General features: G+C 52.1%; 1 protein-coding gene across 1 annotated transcript in view; it reads right to left on the reverse strand.

Annotated features, from left to right (window-relative positions):
* Positions 1–8258: 8258 nt before the first annotated feature.
* Kcnk12 (potassium two pore domain channel subfamily K member 12) overlaps positions 8259–18969 on the reverse strand; it is a 58555-nt gene continuing 47844 nt past the window's right edge. Inside the window, exon 2 of the mRNA XM_052746516.1 lies at positions 8259–9310. Coding sequence (XP_052602476.1) covers positions 8409–9310 — 902 coding nt within the window. The 3' untranslated portion in view covers positions 8259–8408. The remainder of the gene's footprint in view (positions 9311–18969) is intronic.

Raw genomic sequence — 18969 nt, forward strand, 5'->3', positions numbered from 1 at the left:
ATATTCCCCCTCCAGGGTCACCGCTCTCGGTGTGGTCCACTTCCAGCCCCAAATCTGGGGCCTTTTGTTCTTAAACACTTTTAAGATTGTGTTTATTTGTCGTGCGTGTATATGTGCACATTCCTATACGTGTGCTTGTATGTGAGCACATGTGTGCCGTGGCACATGTGGGGAGGTCAGAGGGCACCTTGCAGGACCAGATTCCCTCTGTCCACCACGTGGGATGGAATTTAGGTCTCAGGCTTGTCAGACATCTACCTCCTGAGCTAGCTCGCCGGCTTTTCTCTCAGACTTTTGCCCACAGGCAGGCACAGTCATTGCTTCTTCCGTTGGCCTAGCTGCTCAGACATCTCCATCTTCACTCTCACAGACTTTTCTCCCCGAGTCATTCGGCAGTCCAAGCTTCCTTAGGATTCCTCTGCTAGCTTCCCAGTGTCCTCAGGACGAGGCGAACCTGCTTTGGTTTACGAGGCCCTTCGTGAGCTGTCACGTCTTTGGTCTGTCCCTCCAGACCTCAGGAACTGCACGCAGCTTTCTGAAGGAGCCCGGCTCTGGTCTCCCATGCGGCCAGCTCTGTCTGTTCCCTCTTCCTGTGAGTCACCAGCAGGCTCCCTGCAGCCCCCTCCCCCTGTGGGCTCAGTGGGAAAGCTTTCTCTGCAGCATCAGAGTGACCGCATCTCTCCAGCAGTCCCAGGATCCCAGAATGGCTGCAGCTGCAGACCTTCCCGAACTGTGCTGGAGTGCCAGCCTGTTACTGGTCATCGTGAGCCTGGGGTCCAGGGTCTGCAGCGATCATGTTTTCTCACCCTTTTTCTCCAGCCTCTGCTTCAAGAGCCCCAAACTAGAGAAGTTCCTTAGCCTCTCTGGCTGGAGGGAAAGCATCAATGTTTGCTTGCTTTTGGTTTTGTTTTTTGGTAGTTGTGATAAATATACAAGCCTGGCTTGAGACATGGTTAAGTTCCCTTTTCGTTTGTACTTATTAAGAACACAGGTATCTTCACAGAAAGGTAACTGACCACAGAGGAGACAGGATTGGCCATCCACCCACATATTGTCTGTCAGGCTCCTTAAAATGTCATAGGAACCACAGGCCTTAGGACCTGAAAAGCCGTCAAGGGTCACCAGGATGTTTCAGTGAAGATAGAGCACTCTCTGGAATGTGCCACACAGCTGAGCCACAGCTGGAGACCCCAATCAAAGGCAGAGCTGGGGGGTGGCTGAAGCTGGTGTGCCCAGCATTTTAGCCGCTTATGGTCTCGATTAGAAGTGGGACAGTTGGAAGCCCTCCCTCCAGAAATGCTCTGGGCCTGGGGGTTTAAATGGCAGGGTGACTCCATGGGAGGACCATGAAATCATTTCGCAACTTAGTCCAGCATTAAAACAAAAGGCAGCCGGGCGGTGGTGGCGCACGCCTTTAATCCCAGCACTCGGGAGGCAGAGCCAGGCGGATCTCTGTGAGTTCAAGGCCAGCCTGGTCTCCAAAGCGAGTTCCAGGAAAGGCGCAAAGCTGAACAGAGAAACCCTGTCTCGAAAAACCAAAAAAAAAAAAAAAAAAAAAAAAAAAAGGCAAAAACTGGCAAAGAGAGTCAGTGGTTTGTTAAAACTTTTATTTATTTATTGGGTTATGTGTGTGTGTGTGTTTTGCTTGAATGTATTTATTCATATCATGTGTATGCAGTGCCCAAGGAGGCCAGGGAGTGTGTCAATCTCCTGGAACTGGAGTTAGAGGCAATTGTAAGCAGCCGTGTGGGTGCTGGGAACCCAACCTGGGTCCTCTGCAAGGGCAGCCAGTGCTCTTAACCTCTTAGCCACTTCTCTCTCGATCCCTGATTAGACTTCTTGTTCTATTTCATCACTCGGTGTCATGAGAGCCTTGTTGTGGATAGGAGAGGGGAGAGACTTGTTCATTTGGTTGTAGTCAGCAGGATAGAGAGCTCAAGACGCTAGAGATGTTTGTAGATTTTTTGATGGGCAGGGCCAGGATAGGCAGGTGGAGGCCGGGTGGGTGTGGCCAACATTAGGACACAAGGAAGAAACAGGCTAATGCTGATAAGAACCGGAGTTTGTGCTGGGGGTGGAGGTTGGGGGTGGGGGTGCATGCTTTTAATCCCAGCACACTCTGGCAGCAGAAGCAGGTGGATCTCTGTGAGTTCGAGGCCAGCCTAGTCTACAAAACTAGTTCCAGGACAGTCACGGCTACACAAACCCTGTCTTTTATATATACATATATGACCAGTTTCTTCTTTGGCTAAAAGCAGGAAATGGCCTTAGGCCTGTGGGCAGCTTCATCCTGGTTGGAGCTCAGAGATGCTAGAAATGTTTAAGCCAAAAATGTCTCTGTTTCTGCCACAGCCATAGGCGGGTAATGGGAGCATGGTGTTTGTGTATGTGTGTGTGTTCCTTATCCCAATCCCCCTGAGAAAACACCACTCTCTTGGAAATGCTAATGAAGAAGTAACGGAAACTTCTAGACACTTGCAGGGAAAACTGGGCTGACCCAGCTCGCCTCCACCCCTCTCTTTCTCCATCAATAACATCTCTGCCTTATTAACTCCAAGGCAGTGAGGCTCAGTGGTACCCTACTTCCTGGGACCCCTCCTACTACGGGGGAGCTCTTCTCCCCCCCACCCCCTTAAGTGCCTATCTATTAGCCTACAATAAAATTCTCTCTAACACCCTCTATGGTCCACAAATTCCACTCTTCAAAATTTCCAGACAAGGACCTGAAACTTCAGGGTGGTTTTGGTGACTGTTGAGTTTCTGGGACCCTAGTTCCTCAAGAAAGGCTCAGTTGTCATCAAAGACTCCACAATAGTCCTTTATCACTAGGAGGGCATGTGGAGGAGGAAGTCTCAGCGGACTCCGTGATGCTATCGAGAGCTGAGGACTACTGTAAAGAAGAGGTTTGCCAAAGCAAGGACTAGGAGAAGCAAGAGGGGCCTCTGGCCCATGTCCTCATGAAATGCTTCTCAGGGAGGGGACCCCTTGCATCTCTGGAGCACTTTGTACTTTCAAGGGCTCCCAGCCTCTGCTTACTCCTAATATTTTGGGGAAGTGGGATGTGGGTTCATGATCCCATTGGAGAGATGAGGAAAGCCAGGAGCTGAGCCAGTTCTGTGCAGTGTGAGAATCACCTGCACTACTGAAAAAGATACTAATCCTAGTGCCTGCCCTGGGTCCCTCCTGGGAAGGGCCTGGTCTCAGCATTTTTTTCAAGCTCACTTTGGAAGGTCAAGTGTGCAACCAGATTTGAGAGCATGGTCATGGTTCAGTGAATGCCCCGGACTCTACCAACCTCAGCCCAGGCAAGCCCAGGGGTACCTCTGCTAATCTGTAGAGTAACTCCCTATGGCCTTCCCAGGTCTGGAGGGGCCTGGAGAGGCAGTGTGAGCAGGAAGTGAGGAGGAGGGGCCTGGAGAGGCAGTGTGAGCAGAAAGTCAGGGGGAGGGGCCTGGAGAGGCAGTGTGAGCAGGAAGTGAGGAGGAGGGGCCTGGAGAGGCAGTGTGAGCAGGAAGTCAGGGGGAGGGGCCTGGGGAGGCAGTGTGAGCAGAAAGTCAGGGGGAGGGGCCTGGAGAGGCAATGTGAGCAGGAAGTCAGGGGGAGGGGCCTGGGGAGGCAGTGTGAGCAGGAAGTCAGGGGGAGGGGCCTGGGGAGGCAGTGTGAGCAGGAAGTCAGGGGGAGGGGCCTGGGGAGGCAGTGTGAGCAGGAAGTCAGGGGGAGGGGCCTGGAGAGGCAGTGTGAGCAGGAAGTCAGGGGGAGGGGCCTGGGGAGGCAGTGTGAGCAGAAAGTCAGGGGGAGGGGCCTGGAGAGGCAGTGTGAGCAGGAAGTCAGGGGGAGGGGCCTGGGGAGGCAGTGTGAGCAGGAAGTCAGGGGGAGGGGCCTGGGGAGGCAGTGTGAGCAGGAAGTCACGGGGAGGGGCCTGGGGAGGCAGTGTGAGCAGAAAGTCAGGGGGAGGGGCCTGGAGAGGCAGTGTGAGCAGGAAGAGGAGCTCAGACCAGACAGAAAGCAAACAGTTCAAAGGGTGGCAGGCTGCTTTTTATTCATCGTTAATTTAAATACCCTTTAGTCTTCTCTCAGAGCAAAGTGCTGCTCAAAAGGAGAAATGTGTTGTTTCCAAGCGCTGTAGGCTTGCCTGCATGCTGGAACCCCTCCCCAGAGAACGCAGCATGAAAAATGAGTTGTAAAGCCAGGGCCAGCTTCCTTGGGAGGAGGGACAGGATCTCCAGTAAGGTTGGTGCCAAAAGGCCATGGCACTTCTCCTCAGTGCACAGTGAGGCTGGCTTTGCTCTGCATTCGGTGATGTCACATGCCAGGATGCCTTCTGGTGCCAAGGCTTCTCCAGGGTCATGAGAGTCCGGGCCACATGTCTGTGCTACCGAGCCCACGGCTTCAGCAGGTTTTTCTCCCTTCCCACTGTACGGGAGGCGCCTTCAGGGTCACCCAACAACCTTATGGACAGACAGACATGCCCAGCACCTCTTCTGGATGCTGAAGTGCCCCAAGCTGCTGACTAGCAGGGCCTCCCAGACACTGAGATTTGTGCTTTTTTTTTTTTTCCCTAAGAGTGTAAAAGGTTACATTAAGATAGACCCGGGTGGCCCACAGGCTCTGTGGTGGCTGACTAGATGGGGTGCTGTTGGCCTCAGTCCCTCAGAAGCACCCCCTCTGTTAATAAGGGCTCAGGTACCCTCACTCTAGAACCTGTAGGAAGAGGAGCCTGCTGGGGGTCTTGGTGACCAGCTCTTTCTAGGGGTAGACTTGGGGCTGGATGCTGGCTTCTGTGTAACACATAAACACATGCACACCGCACATAAAACTCCTGACACAGACAGGGACAAAGCCTGAGGAGATCTCTAGAGAATTAAACAGGAAAAATCGTTCTTCTTCAAGTGGGCCCCACCTGGGAGGATCCCTTGAGGAAAGGGCTAGTAGCTGTTTGTAAGGCTGCTGTGTGCGGGAACACCCGTGCGTGACATGCAAAGGCCAGGACTCCCTGTCACTGTTCAAGGGTTGAAGGCCTGAGACTGCCCAGCCCGTAGACCATCCCACCAGGACCCTGGGCTTCATTTGGAAGACACAGGGGCTGACTATGTGGCTTTAGTGGGCAATGACACCCACAGCGGCTTCTTTATCTACCAGCTCAACTCTAAGAAAGCCCGAGGCTCAGCCCCTGGCTTCTGCGTTCTGTGTGGCCGCAACCAGAAGACAAGGATTATGGGAGTCACGCTGTGTTATTATAGGAGCCCACAACCCAGTAGGACACTGTGAGTGTGAACCTGAGGTTAGGCAGGCGAGCTGCAGCCCACAGGAGTTGAGAAACTGGGGAGCTGCCAGCCATGGGTTAGACTAGAGATACCTGTGACCGTGGGAGAGGTGCTGCCATCTAAGGACACGGAGCCCTTCTTAGGAAAAGGGTCCTGAGCATTGTCATTGTTTCCAGAACGATAGGAGAGCCTATCTTTGCTTCTCTGTGTTGCCTTAAACAAGCGGTCACACCACATCGCTCTATTGCTCCATCAAGTCCCCTGACCTGAGGAGCCCCAGCTTTTTAAGAGCTGCACCCCCAGGCGTCTGGGGCACTGAATCCTTAGTCTGGGCAGGGGAGAGAAGGATGGCCTGTCGTACCACATAGTGGGACTGAGACTGGTTGTTGTGTGATGGGGACCAGAGGGGTACATGTGCCACCGGATCCTGAGATACTTGGAGGACAGACATTTCTCTGGGAAGTCATGTGAGGGAAGGAAAAGAGGGCCTTCCCTGCCCTGCCCCCTCCAACCATGTGTGTGCTTCCTTTAGAGGCTCTGCTCTAACTGTAGCCAATTGACTTCTTCCAAAGCCAGCGCATAGGAAAGGAACTGAAAACATCTAAGGCTGTGTGTGCAGCAGAAGCAACTTAGGGAGCCTAAGAAGCTTGGCGATAGAGGAGGCTGCCAAGGAGTGCTTGGCATTTCTCTTCCCTGGAGGAGGATCCTGGTGGTTGCTCCCCTGCTCCTGAGGAGGCAGGACTCCATGCATTCGTCAGTATGGTGGCTTGGATGGCTTATTATGTGGCGACTTGGTGGCCGAGCCTTAGCCCCACTGTTCTGTCGTCAGGGCTCCCCCGCCATGGGCAAAGTGCTATTTTGCCTGGTCCAGATGCCTCTGCCACAGGAATCTCTACTTCCCCCCTCTGGATGGCTCAGCTCCCCCAAAGTATTTCCCGTTGCCTAGGTGACATCTCTAACTGGATGCTTTTTAATCTGTTCTTCTTTTAAAGGGATAAGCCTGGTGCTTTATTTCCAGGTCCTGTCAGAAGCCCTATACTGGAGACTCACGTCTCTTAAGACTGTGTAGTCCCTTCCTGGGACCAAAGCCATTGTTCAGATGATAGCTCATGGGCTGGCCCTGATGTGCAGTCACAGTGGACTGGAGGGGTCATGGCTTCTGGAGGGGTCTACCCCTTGAGGATTTAGTAAGCCCGTCTCTCTCCTGTCAGCCCTACCTCGTTGGTTTTATACCAGACTAGAGCCTGTGTTTAAAGACCAACCCCAAAACCAGACTGGAAATTACCCAAACTAACCAAGCCCTGTGCCCTGGGTTATTTTTTTTCCTTCCTATCTGAAACTGGAAGGGAAAAATCAGAATTTGACATTCAAATATGGTTTTTAATGTTCTGTGTGTGTGAATGAACATGTGTGTATATGTGCACACACACTCCAGGCACATTTGCCAGGGAGAGGGATAGTGTACTGAGGTGATAATTTTTTTTTTTTTAAATTCCTACCAGCAGTGTATATTGGGTCACACCGTGAACTGACACTTTCCTTAAATGTTGGCATTTCTTCAGATGAGACAGAGGGCAGAGGTGTGCTCCTTCACAGCTTCAAACTCTGCCGGTTCAATGAAGCCTTGGGGATCTGGACTTCCCTCTGCAGAGGACGAGTCTGGGAGATTCTGTCCCTCAGCCTGAGGGCCATCATTCAGAACATCACTTTTTTTTTTTTTGGTTTTTCGAGGCAGGGTTTCTCTGTGTAGCTTTGCGCCTCTCCTGGAACTCACTTGGTAGCCCAGGCTGGCCTCGAACTCACAGAGATCCGCCTGGCTCTGCCTCCCGAGTGCTGGGATTAAAGGCGTGCGCCACCACCGCCATCACTTTTATCCCATGGGTTCTGGCATCTCCCTCCCTCCTTCCTGCCTCCTCCACCTCCAGTGTAGGGTATGCAGAGAGAACACAGACCTACCTGGTTATTTGGAGACCACACAGGCTTCAGAATGTAATGTGGTCTCATTGCGCCAGCCCCTAAACACTATGTGTTAGGCACGGGAGTTTAATGGCCTGACGTTTGCTTTTGGCTTCTGGTGCTGTAGGTCCCGGTTGGGGTAGAGGGCCGAGCCCTAAATTAGAGCAGAGGTGGATGGGGGCTGTGCTTCCCCTCTAGGCTCTCTAAAAGGGGGAAGGGTTGAACTGGTCAACAAGGGTTAAGAAGACAACGGTAACAAAATCTTATCTGAGAAGAGGCACCCAGTCCTGATTAGTACCGGAGAGCGGCCGTGCGCGTGCGCGTGCGCGAAGCTTGTGAATGAAAAGGAAGTCGGGGGTGGGAGGGGGGCTCATTTCAGAGATCACGCTGAAGCAGAGCAGGACTCCCAGTCTGAGAGCGCCTCTCCCTACAGGTCCCTCTGATTTTCCACAAGCAGAACTCAGGAAGCGGACTAGCTGCGGGCTGCGAAAGGCCAGCTAAGCCCCTCACCATTTGCATTTTCCAAGTGTGGGGGGAGATGCCACGGACTGCAGGTTGGTGCTGCGGTTCCCTCTCATTGCATAATACTACAGCAGCCCCGTGTGTAGTGGTGTTCTATATATACACACGGGGAGGCAGCATATGGCGCTCCCTACCCCCACCTGTCAAAACTGTGACTATATCACTTCTGACGACCAGAAGGAAGCTGCTAGGCTGGGCCAGGATTCTAAAGGCTGAGGAGGTAATTCAGAGCCATGAAAGGCGGCACCATATGCTTCGGGGTTGCCAGCTGCTTATGTGCATGGGGAAGGCTTTAGTGCCTGTCTGCAAAGCCCAGGAATGCACTCTCCTTGCTGCAGTATGCACTGGCACGGGGAGAGGGGGGGATTTGGGGTGCCACTTTTTCTCTTCCTGGAAGGGAAATCTGTTGCGGGGGCCACGGTGCTCCAAGAGGGGACTCAAAAGATCACAGTCTCATCTAAAACTTGCCCTTGGTCACGTCAGGCCTGGCCAAATAGTATTTCTTTAGAAAACATGTTTGTTTTTTTGTGTTTTGTTTTGTTTTGTTTCGTTTCGTTTTTATTGGATAAAGATTAAGAAAGCGCGGTCTCGGAGAGGATCGAAGCAAACCCGCCCGGCGGCGCGCAGCCCGGGCCGGGTCCGCGGCGCTGGGGGCGGGCAGCCGCTCTACCTGGAGGCGCTGGTCTCTGCCAGCCGGTTGTTCATGATGCCCAGCGCGCCCACGCCGCCCGAGAAGCCGTTCTGGCGCGTGTTGACGCACACGCTGCGCGGGTAGCCGTTGGCCGTCTCGGACAGCTGCTTCTGCAGCAGCGCCAGCGACACCTTGTTGGACGCCGTGAGGTCGCGCATGGAGATGAGCTCGCCCGACAGGCGGCGGCCCTCGGCGTCGCTGTCGCGGGTCGCGGGGTCGGCGCCCAGCGCGGCCAGGCGGCGGCGCAGCCGGGAGCCCGGGGTGATGGCATTGCGCCGTGACAGGGGCGCGCCGGGCGCCGGGCAGCAGCGCGTGCAGCAGCGGCAGCTCAGCTTGCGCAGCATCCAGTTGAGCACCTGCTTGATGAGGATGGAGATGACGTTGAAGAGCGAGTAGATGCAGCACACGCCGAGCAGGATGAAGAGGAAGTTGCCCAGGCGGTAGAGCCCCTGGTTCCGGTAGGCGGCGTGCTGGCTGCTCACCAGGTCCCCGAAGCCGATGGTGCTGAAGGTGACGAAGCAGAAGTAGAGCGAGTCCACGTAGTCCCAGCCCTCCACGCTGGTGTACATGGCCGAGGCGCAGCATGCCAGCAGCACGGCGAACAGGCCCAGGATGAGCAGCACGTGGTACACCGAGGGCTTCCAGCCCGCCAGGCTGTCGGCCTCGGACAGCGCCGAGCCCCGACGGAAGGTGGCGGGCAGCAGGCCGCTGCGGCGCAGCTGGCGCTCTCGGCAGGCGCGCATGATGAAGGCCAGCAGCGAGATGATGCGCTCCAGAAAGAGGTTGAAGAACAGGATGGTCCCCGCGCAGCCGAACAGTCCGTAGGCGATGAGGAAGGCCTTCCCGCCCACTGTGGCTGGGGTGGTCATGCCGAAACCTGTGGAAGATAAGAGCCGGGGTCAGCGAGGGCAGGTGGTCCCTATCTGGTGGGGGCGTGTGACAGGCCGGATACAGATGCGGGATCAATTCCTACCCTGACAATCATGGGAACCCCAACAAGATGGAGAGAAGCCTTTGCCGTGGGGACGTTTACACAGCATGGGTAGGGCAGATAGGCACTAGGATGGGCCCAGTGGGCTCTGCCAAGCAGCAACAGGTGCGCAGACGCAAACCACCGAGCTGCCCACAAAGCCTGCAGTAACACCTGTTCCCCTAACTGAATTTTTATTTTTATGGACTCCCAGGCAGACAGCCTTGGGCTGGACTTCCAGAAGGACATCTTGTAATTGCGATTGCTTATTCTGGGACCAGTGAGAGAGAATGACCAGATAGCTCTGGTTCACTTACCAAGTTCACACAAGGATCCTTTAGGGGACAAGTTCCCCTCCCCAGCCACGGGGCTTCTGCTGATCCCCCTCTCTCCAGGACCACCATCGGTCACCCTCGCACAGACCATGGCCAAGGGAAAACGTTTTTGGCCCAGCTGGGTCCTGTGGTGCTGGTCTACGGCTGGAAGGTCTGTCCTAAACCTAGGCAGCTGCTTACTGTTCTCAACCCTTACAATTAAGAGAGGAAACCTACCTACCCATTTGCTGAAAGCTGGGCCTTAAAGGATTTGTTAACCGATTCCCACAGGAGGCCTGGCTGCCCCACCAGCCTGAGCATTAGAGTTGCTTGAGAAGGGGGCGGGGTGAGAAGGGGGCGGGGCGGGTCTTGATTCTTTCTTGGTGCTTGGAGTCTGCGCAGTCTGACCACATCACACATTTCCATGCCTGGGGGAGCGAAGCTTCAGAGGTGTCCCCACTTCCTTCACGCCCGACAGAAAGGGACAGCCCGTGTGCTGCTGTGGGGATAGGTCCAGCTTTGGGAAGAAATCGAGGATGCTTTGTCCCTGTTGGTTTACTGCCTCCATAAATAGGCCAGAGAAAATACTCCCTAACGCTAACAGAGCAAATTCCTTAAGCGTGTATGCTAATCATTTTCTTGATTCCCTGGAGGCAACGCCCAAGCCGTCTATTCATTTTACGCTCACTGACTCAAGTTCAAGGAAAAGCCTATGCTATGACTCATTGAGAAAGATGATTTGTGCGCTGCATTCCAAATTTAGCCACAAAAGAATGAAAAAAAAAAAAGGAAATAACAGCAACAAAACAAAATGTTAGTGGTTTGTCCAGGACTGTGAAAGGATTTTACAGTAATCTAAAGCCAAATTCTACTTCTTGGGCTCATGAAGAAATTAACTCCGTATTTATATTAGTGCATGTGGAGGTACAGTGTAGGCACGGTGATGAATGCTTATAATCCCAGCTTTGAGGATGAGCAGATCAAGGTCATCCTTGCCTACATAGTAAATTATTAGCCAGCCTAGGATATAGGAGACCCTGAAGGGACTCTAGCCAGCCCGAGCATGGCGAGCATGGCAAACATGGCTCTGGCAGGCCTTGCCCTTCTCCCCGATTCTGTCTTCCTCTCTAAAAACCATGAGATTACATTCCTAAAGCTGGCCACCAAGTTCTATTCCCTATTTGGCCACTCCCTCCTCCTGACGCCGACTACCAAGGATCAGGTATCAAAGTATTGAAGTCCAGCAATCAAAAGCCCCTTTTGGTTCACCTAATTAACATGCCCAATTAAAATTAAACACCTCATCTTAACATGGGGCTTCCCCTTGTACCTTTATAATTGCCATTTTCCTGTGGGCTACATCTGTCTCCTCTCTCTCCAGAGGCAGTCCTTTGTCCCTCCAGGACAACTATCCCTTCCCCCTCTCCCTGGTTCCGTTCCCCTTCTCCCTCATTCTCTATCTCCTGTCTTTGCCTCTCATTCCCTACCCTCTGTCTCTCTGGGGCAAGTACATCTCCTTTATGCTGAGAACTTGGTCTTGGGGGTCCTGAGCTGATGCCAATCCCTTCAGACCCTGTCTCAAAAATAAAATAAGCCGGGTGGTGGTGGCGCACGCCTTTAATCCCAGCACTCGGGAGGCAGAGCCAGGCGGATCTCTGTGAGTTCGAGGCCAGCCTGGTCTACAGCGCGAGATCCAGGAAAGGCGCAAAGCTACACAGAGAAACCCTGTCTCGAAAAAACCAAAAAAAAAAAAAAAAAAAAAAAACAAAATAAAATAAATTTAAAAAGTTGTAGATTGGCGTCTGGAGAAATGGCCCGGCGATTAAGAGCACATACTGCTCTTGCAGAGGACCTTAGTAGATACTTCAGCATCTAGGTGATTCACAACCACCTGTAACTCTAGCTGCAGAGGGTCCAAAGTCTCTGCCATTCAAAGCCTTAGGCACCTTCACCCACACACCCCATTCAGCCAAAGTCCTATATTGATAAACCAGTGCCCAGCAACGTAACTAGACTATGGTCTGCTCAATACAGGGGAACCTCACTCATTGAAGAAAAAACAAAAACAAAAACCATGAGCCATAGCTATTTACAATACAATGAATCTCACACAAAAAAGGACATTAAACAAAAGAAGCTATAAAGGAAATAACCTGCACTGTTTCAGTAATATAATACAGTTTTTTTTTTAAGGGATGCCTACTTGATTGATCAAATTATAAGGAAAGAGTAGGGGCTTTCTTGGGGAGAGGGTGCAGGGAAGAGTGATTTACATCCAGGGGTCCTCGAATTGTCACCCAAATGCTAGCTCTGTCGGATGTGTTCAACTGTGCATTTTATATGTTTTCTCACACCTCCACGATAAGAAAAAAAAAAAATCTTGATTTTTAGAGTGTTACAACTTTTGTTATCACGTAGCTATTTAAGCTTGAGGACTATTTTATTAGAGTCTGAGAGAAAAACAACTGGCTGGTTTGTTATTTTGTCGCCATTGGCGAATGCAGCCATGCCTGGAGCAAGCCTGGTGAGTGCTCTGCCACTGAGCTCCATGCCCCGCTAAGAGACCTGAATTTTGACTTGTCCCTCGAGGTGTTGGTGAGGGGGGGAGGCGCAGCGAGAGCCTGGCACTCACACACCACCACCTTCCTGTGTCACAACGGGAAACAGACCTCTAGTGAAGGGGTTCCTTTGTTAAATTCCTAAAGAAACGGAAAATCCTAAGCCTGGAAAATTGGTGCTTGGTCTAGTTATGAGAATGTTAAATTGCACTTTCCTATTCTTTCCAATTTTTGGCTAAAGTCTCAATACTGAGAACAACCTGTGGCACGTAATTCTTCATTCTTCCTCTTTTTTTTTCTTTTTTCGTGTGTGTGTGTGTGTGTGTGTGTGTGTGTGTGTGTGTGTGTGTGCATGTGGAGGTTTAACAGGCTTCTCATGTAGTCCAGGATGGCTTCAGATTTCCTATGTAACCAAGGCTGGCCTTGAATTCTGGATCCCTTATTCTATCTCTAGACTGCTGGGACTACATAGTGTAACACTATGTCCAGTCAGACGTGTCCATGCTGGATTCACTAACAAAACAGTTTTGACAATTAGGACACCCTGCACACCTCCAGGAATCTGAAAGTCTAGAAATTATCCTGGATATTGGTGGGAGATGCATCTGAGGTATTAGAGTCCTTGTGTGTAGGCTTCTTCCACGAATCCCTAGGCCACTCACCTGGAACTGTCCTGGAACTCATTCTGTGAACCAGCCAGTTCCAGGACACTTTGTATAGCAGTAAAATTTGCTATGTATCCAAAAATGACCTTTAACCCCTAATTCTCCTGCTGCTAGCTCCTAAGTGATGGGTTTACAGCATTCACCACCATGCCTGGCTAGTTTGGATCTTGAATAGCCTCCAAATTCTCATCTGTTGAAGGCTTGATGCCTAGGCACGATTAGGAGGTGATGGAACCTTCGGGGTGAGGCCATAATGGGAGTTCTTTAGGCCAGTGGAGGGCCTGTCCTCGCAAGGGGGTTATGGGACCCTGGCCCTTTTCTCATTCTGTTTTGCTTTTTGGCCATGAGTAGTGGTTGGTTGGTGCTAGGAGTTGAAGCCAGGGCTCTAAGAAAGGGCATGCCTGTCCTTAGAGTGGGCAGTGTAGCCTCATCAGCAAGAGCCAAAAGGGGATGTTAAGGGTCCAGTGACATAAGACAAGGTTCCAGCCCTACCACGCCCTCCCTTGCACCCACATTCCTGGGCCACAGGTCAGGCCAGAGCAGGAGGAACACGCTAAGCTTTGGCAGGAGGTGAATTAGAAGACTGGATTTGGTACCTAGGGATGAGTCTCCATCTCAAGATTAGCACTAAAGCCAAACCCAAACAGAAGGCTGTTTGGAAACGCTGGTGTTTGTGGAAGATGCTGTGAGAGCATGCAAAAGGACGTCCTTAATGACAACCCGTGGAGATGAAGCTGCTCTGTCAGCCCCTTTGACAAACCGATTCCACGGCATTTGCCCTGCACACTGCGCCGGCCCTGTGTGTATCAGCTCACGCCACCTCTACCAGTTATAAAGACCCTTTAAGATATTTTTATTAAGACCCTTTAAGATTCGTGTTACAGAGACAGGCCCCACTTCACCGAGGAGACCATGGGTTACGGCAAAGCAGCTGCCAGGGCCCCACATCTGGGAAGTGGGGAGGCAGGGAGAAGAGTGTTATCCCTAAGTGTCTTGCCTCTGGTTGCTAAGAGGCCCTTGTGGCTCTTGATCACAGCTCCCCCCACGACCTGGACACATGGAGGCACCACTGATCTTCCTTCGTTGTTCCCAAGATGGACTTACCTTCCGTAGCACAGATGAGACACACTGGTCATTTAGATAAGAGCTGACCCAGGGCTTGGGCACAGCACATGAGATGTCTGCTGCTTCTGGATAAGGGTCTGGTTGACCACAGGCAGGGTACTCATCTCTCCCTTGAGGTCCCCACAGGCCCACTCTACCCCATGTGGCCAAGACTATTTCCTCCATTTTCCAGTGCATGTGGGGACTCTAGCACCCCCACCCCACCCCCACGTCTGGTTTCTGGCTTCTACTGAGGTCCTCCTTTAGTATTTGGGTTTAGGTTGCAGATTTGGCTTCTTCTTGGATAGCTGAGCCTTCCAAGGGTCTCAGCAAGATGACCAATACCAGATAAGTGGCCTTTAATACCAAATTATTAGTGCACAGCCTATTCCTATCGTTCCTACACAGAGCAGGGCCAGAACCCGTGCTGGAGTCTTCTCGTGGCCCTCGCCCAGTTTCCACTCAGCACAACCACTTGGAAGGGCAATGACTGTACCCCCCGGAATGACAATGGATGTCACTGTGCAGCCTCTCTGTAAGGAGGTGACAGCAGGTCTGGGGGCCCTCCGGCAGGTCTGGGGGCTCTCCAGGTCTGGAGGCCCTCCGGCAGGTCTGGGGGCCCTCCGGCAGGTCTGGGGGCTCTCTGGCAGGTCTGGAGGCCCTCCGGCAGCTCAATGAACAGCCACTGAGTGTGTCTTTGATTGTCTTATTCTGAGGTCTGGTTTGTCGGGCTCACTACTCCACTCTAAACCATACATCGTTAGTTCAGCTCAGCAGACAAGGCAGGAGATGAGCCGTCTTCCCTCCCCATCAACAAGATGGGCACAGGGCACTGGGGAAGGCTGAGGAGCTGGCCCACACGTTGCTTCCTCAGTAGAGTGGCTGCCCCCTCAAGCTCAGGCAGCTCAGGCTGAATCTGGAGAAAGACCCCAAAGCCCCGGCCCCAGAAAATGAAATCCCCAGGGAACTGAGGCTGCCCCGCCACCCCAAAACCTATCACACCCTGCAGAGGTGCAATCTGTCCCCGTAAACAAAACACCAAGCCTGCTGTTTGGTTTAACCACACATTTGATCTGCCATCCCAGTCTGCGAAGAGCAGACTTGCGGCTTTATTTTGTCACTCTGACAAAAGCTGTGACGCTCATTCCCACAGTCTGCCTGCTGCTGTTTTCTCCAACAGGGCCCTGCGGACAGGGCCTTTGCAGTTCGACTTGAGGAGCCTGGGACTGAGATCGGGCAGACACCGCTAATAGGCATCATGCACCCCTGGGTGGTAGCCTCTGTGAGATGCTGGACACTGACATTCTCTTCCTCTGCAGTCACTCTGGGAAGAGGGTGTAACTACCCCCAGGAACGCAGGCAAGGAAGTCAACACAGAAGCAGAGGTGCTCCCCCGACCCGTGTGTTAGAGGCTGTACTGCCCTGGGGCAGTGGGAGACTTGGGTCATCACCCTCTGGAACCTTCTGCGTGGAGATGCTGCTCTGCTGACTCCGGGGAGAGGGATGTGATTTATAGTCCAAGCTGGCATTCTTTTGAGACTAAAAATGCCACTAAGAATTTCCCCAGGGTGATGTAACAATCAGGGTGTTAGAAAGCAGCTGGACTGTATGACTACAGAGTAGATTCCAGGACACATCTCCTTCCAGAGGGTTTCCCCAGTAATCTGCATTTTAACGAATATCTCCACAGGACTCTGCTATAATCAACTGGAGTCATGATATTAGATTTAAATTAAATATGTCAGTAGGTATCTTGGAGGATGTCCAGCTGTAGAGAGTTAATTAGAATTTCCATTTGGGGCATATTTTTACTAAAAGACGATTTCCTACGTGAACTAGAACTACAATCGCAGGGCCTGAATTTGATTTGCTAACCTTGACCACAGAGACCCACCTGTCTCTAGGAAGCCTTTCCCAACATCACCGTCTCATTTTGACCCTGTTTTGAGACAATCATGCTCTGTAACCCAGGCTGGCCTTGAACTTTCAGTAATTCCCCTGCTACAGGACTGGGATTACAAGCATGCACCCCATAAATTTGAATTGTCTAAATTCAAATTTAATTCAACCCTCAAGAATTCCAAGACTCATAAGAAGGTCAGGTGTGGGGGGCACACCTTTAATTCTAGTACTAAAGAGGCAGAGGCAAGCGGATCTCTCTCTCTCTTTTAAATCACTGATTTCATTTTATTTTATGTGCTTTAGTGTGAGGGTGCTGGTCCCCTGAAACTAAAATTACAGTTGTGAGCTGCCATGTGGCTGCTGGAACTTGAACCCAGGTCCTCTGGAAGAACAGCCAGTGCTCTTAGCCACTGAGCCCACATTCAGCCCCGCCCCCCCAGATGAGGACCTAACTCAGGGCCTTGCCACTGAGCTAAATCCCCAACCCCGACAATCAGGTCTCTTAAGCGGGTCTCTACAGAGTGAGTTCCAGGACAGCCAGAGCTACAGAGAGAAACCCTATCTCAAAAAAACAAAAACAAAAACAAAAAAAACAACAACCAAACAACCAAGATAGACAGACAGACTGACTCATACAAAGCTGGGCTGAGGCCCTTTCTCTGGACATAGAAAAGAAGGAGATGTGGGGTGGGATGTGAGGGGAGGGGCTGCAGTGTGGGTGAAGTACAACCTGACTCTATAAGAGACTCCCAGCCGCACTCCGTGGTCCGGTCAGGTGAGAATGACAGGGTCAGAGACTTCCTGGGCCACAAGCCACGGACCTGAAATTTCAGGACTCCCTGGGTAGACCAAGAGCTGTCTTGATAAGCCTGAACCTTTGGAGAGCGCCAGGGCTAAAAGGGGAGCTGGGAAAGGTCACAAAGCACTGAGAGAGGGTTGGAACCCAGGAGGGCCAAGAACAGCCGATCTGGGGCGCCCTCAGCATCCAGCACTGTGCAAAGTCCTTCAGGCTCATCAGATCATTTAACCCTTGCCGCCCCAGGGTACCCACCCGGTTTCCTTCCCCACCCTCTGTATTTTAACATGTCTCAACTCATCATGCACCTTACAAGCAATGACGTAGTTTATTTGGCAATATTGTAAGTTCCATGGTACACACATGGTTGAGGGTATTCGTGACGAATAGTGCCTTAGATTGGATGGACCATGGTGGGAGTTACTATCTGCCCCGTCTGCGAGACTCATAAATGGGATCCACCCAACAGATAAAGACGCTGAAGTTGGTAACTTGCCCAAGAGCACTGCACAAGTGATAATGCTTGTAGCTAGAAGAGAAGGGAAGAGAGACGTCCATGGAAGAGTGTGGAAGAAACAAGGAAGGCAATGTGCCACAGTCCCAGGGAGACAGCACTCAGATCTAGTCACACACAGCAGCATCACCTGGAGCACCTACAGACAATCCCACCTCGCCAGATGCATCCCCTGTAGCTCCCCCTGAAGAACCCCTGCTGGAGTGACTGGGAAAAGCCAGTGGATGGAGTGTTTGTGCTCAGTTTTGAAGACTGGGATGTCAAGAGTGTAGGAGCCAAACTCCAGGACTGAGAAAGACATGCCATCCCCTAGAGCTGTACACAGGGTCTGGGCACATGTAGGGGTCAGCCTTCTGGCGCCTGCCTGCGGCTGTGTTGGAGTACATGAGTCTGTGGGAAAAAGAAAAGGAGAATGCAGGGAGAGCCTGTATCCATCTCATAGCTTTGCACGAATGAATGCTACCCAGCTCTGCTTTCTAGGAACTGAAGAGTCTAGAAGCCTCAGAAGAAAGTCAGGAAGTCGCCATTCCCAAGACCTTCGTGGACTGTTGAGGGCGGGAGCCGTGGTGGGTGTCGTGACGCCCCTGCCCTCAAGTGGGGTCACGTGGACAATGCTTCTCTCTGCCTCTCCACATTCCCTCTGAGACACCCAGTGCCAATCTCTCACTGTGGTTGTGAGGGCTAAGGGAGGGCGTGGTTTCTCCAGAGTTTAGGGAGTGATATGAAAGTACTAGCTTCCTGGGAAACGCCTCGGGCAGGCACTGCCCTTATGTCATAACTGAAGTGCTTCAGGGCAGATGTGTGAGAAAAGTGCACTTTAAAAAACTAGGTAGGAATCTGGGCATAGGAAGCAAGCTCCGCTGGCCTCTATCATGGACTTGTCTTTCTCTTCACTGGGCCTCAGCTTCACCTCTGGGCTCACTTCCAGCTTCGGGCTCTCTGCTGGGTAGAAGGTCCATCTAGAGGTAAGTGCCAGCTTTGTCAATCCAGAGAGATAGAAGATAGATTAGATGAAAGATAGATAGATAGATAGATAGATAGATAGATAGATAGATAGATAGATAGATAATAGATAGATGATAGGCGACAGAGATATGGGGCTGTTGTTGGAAAAGCAGAGTGACACTTGTGTGTTTGTTGCTGCTTGTGGTTGGGCTAATTCAAAGGGCAGAAGTGTTGGGTGCAGGTCTCTCTGTGGGTGCAGGGCTGAGTGTCCATCTCACTCCAGTGTTCAGTGACTCTGGATACAGTGCAGGAGCCAGTCAGTCACGTGGCAAAAGCACCTGCCCCCACTATCCTGCCTGCCTGGCTTGTCTTTGGGGGCCTCTGGGACGATTTTCTGTTTAATGGCAGGAGGCTGAGGGCTGGGAGGCTGAGGGGACAGGGCAGCTGGGAAAACAGGACTAAATCCCATGGTGCAGACCAGGGGTTTTCTTTCTTGGTGATGAAGATGGAAACCAAAGCCTTGTGCATGCATGCTCAGCAAGCTCCTACCCCTCGAGCCACGGCCCAGCCTCTAGGCCAGGGCTTTTCAACTCGAGAAAGGTTTGGGTAAGCTGTCAGCACAAAGCAGTCCCCTGGAGCGCTGAGCCCGGGCACAGCTTTCCTGCTGGGGTTGCGCTTAACCCCCACTCGGTGCCTCATCCCTGGGATTCAACTCTTGTCTCCTCACCAGAAATCATTCAACAAAATGAGTTATTAAAAGCCGGCTAA

Source organism: Peromyscus californicus, unplaced genomic scaffold (assembly GCF_007827085.1).
Source record: "Peromyscus californicus insignis strain IS unplaced genomic scaffold, ASM782708v3 Scaffold_1__1_contigs__length_55948999, whole genome shotgun sequence".
Lineage (NCBI taxonomy): Eukaryota > Metazoa > Chordata > Mammalia > Rodentia > Cricetidae > Peromyscus > Peromyscus californicus.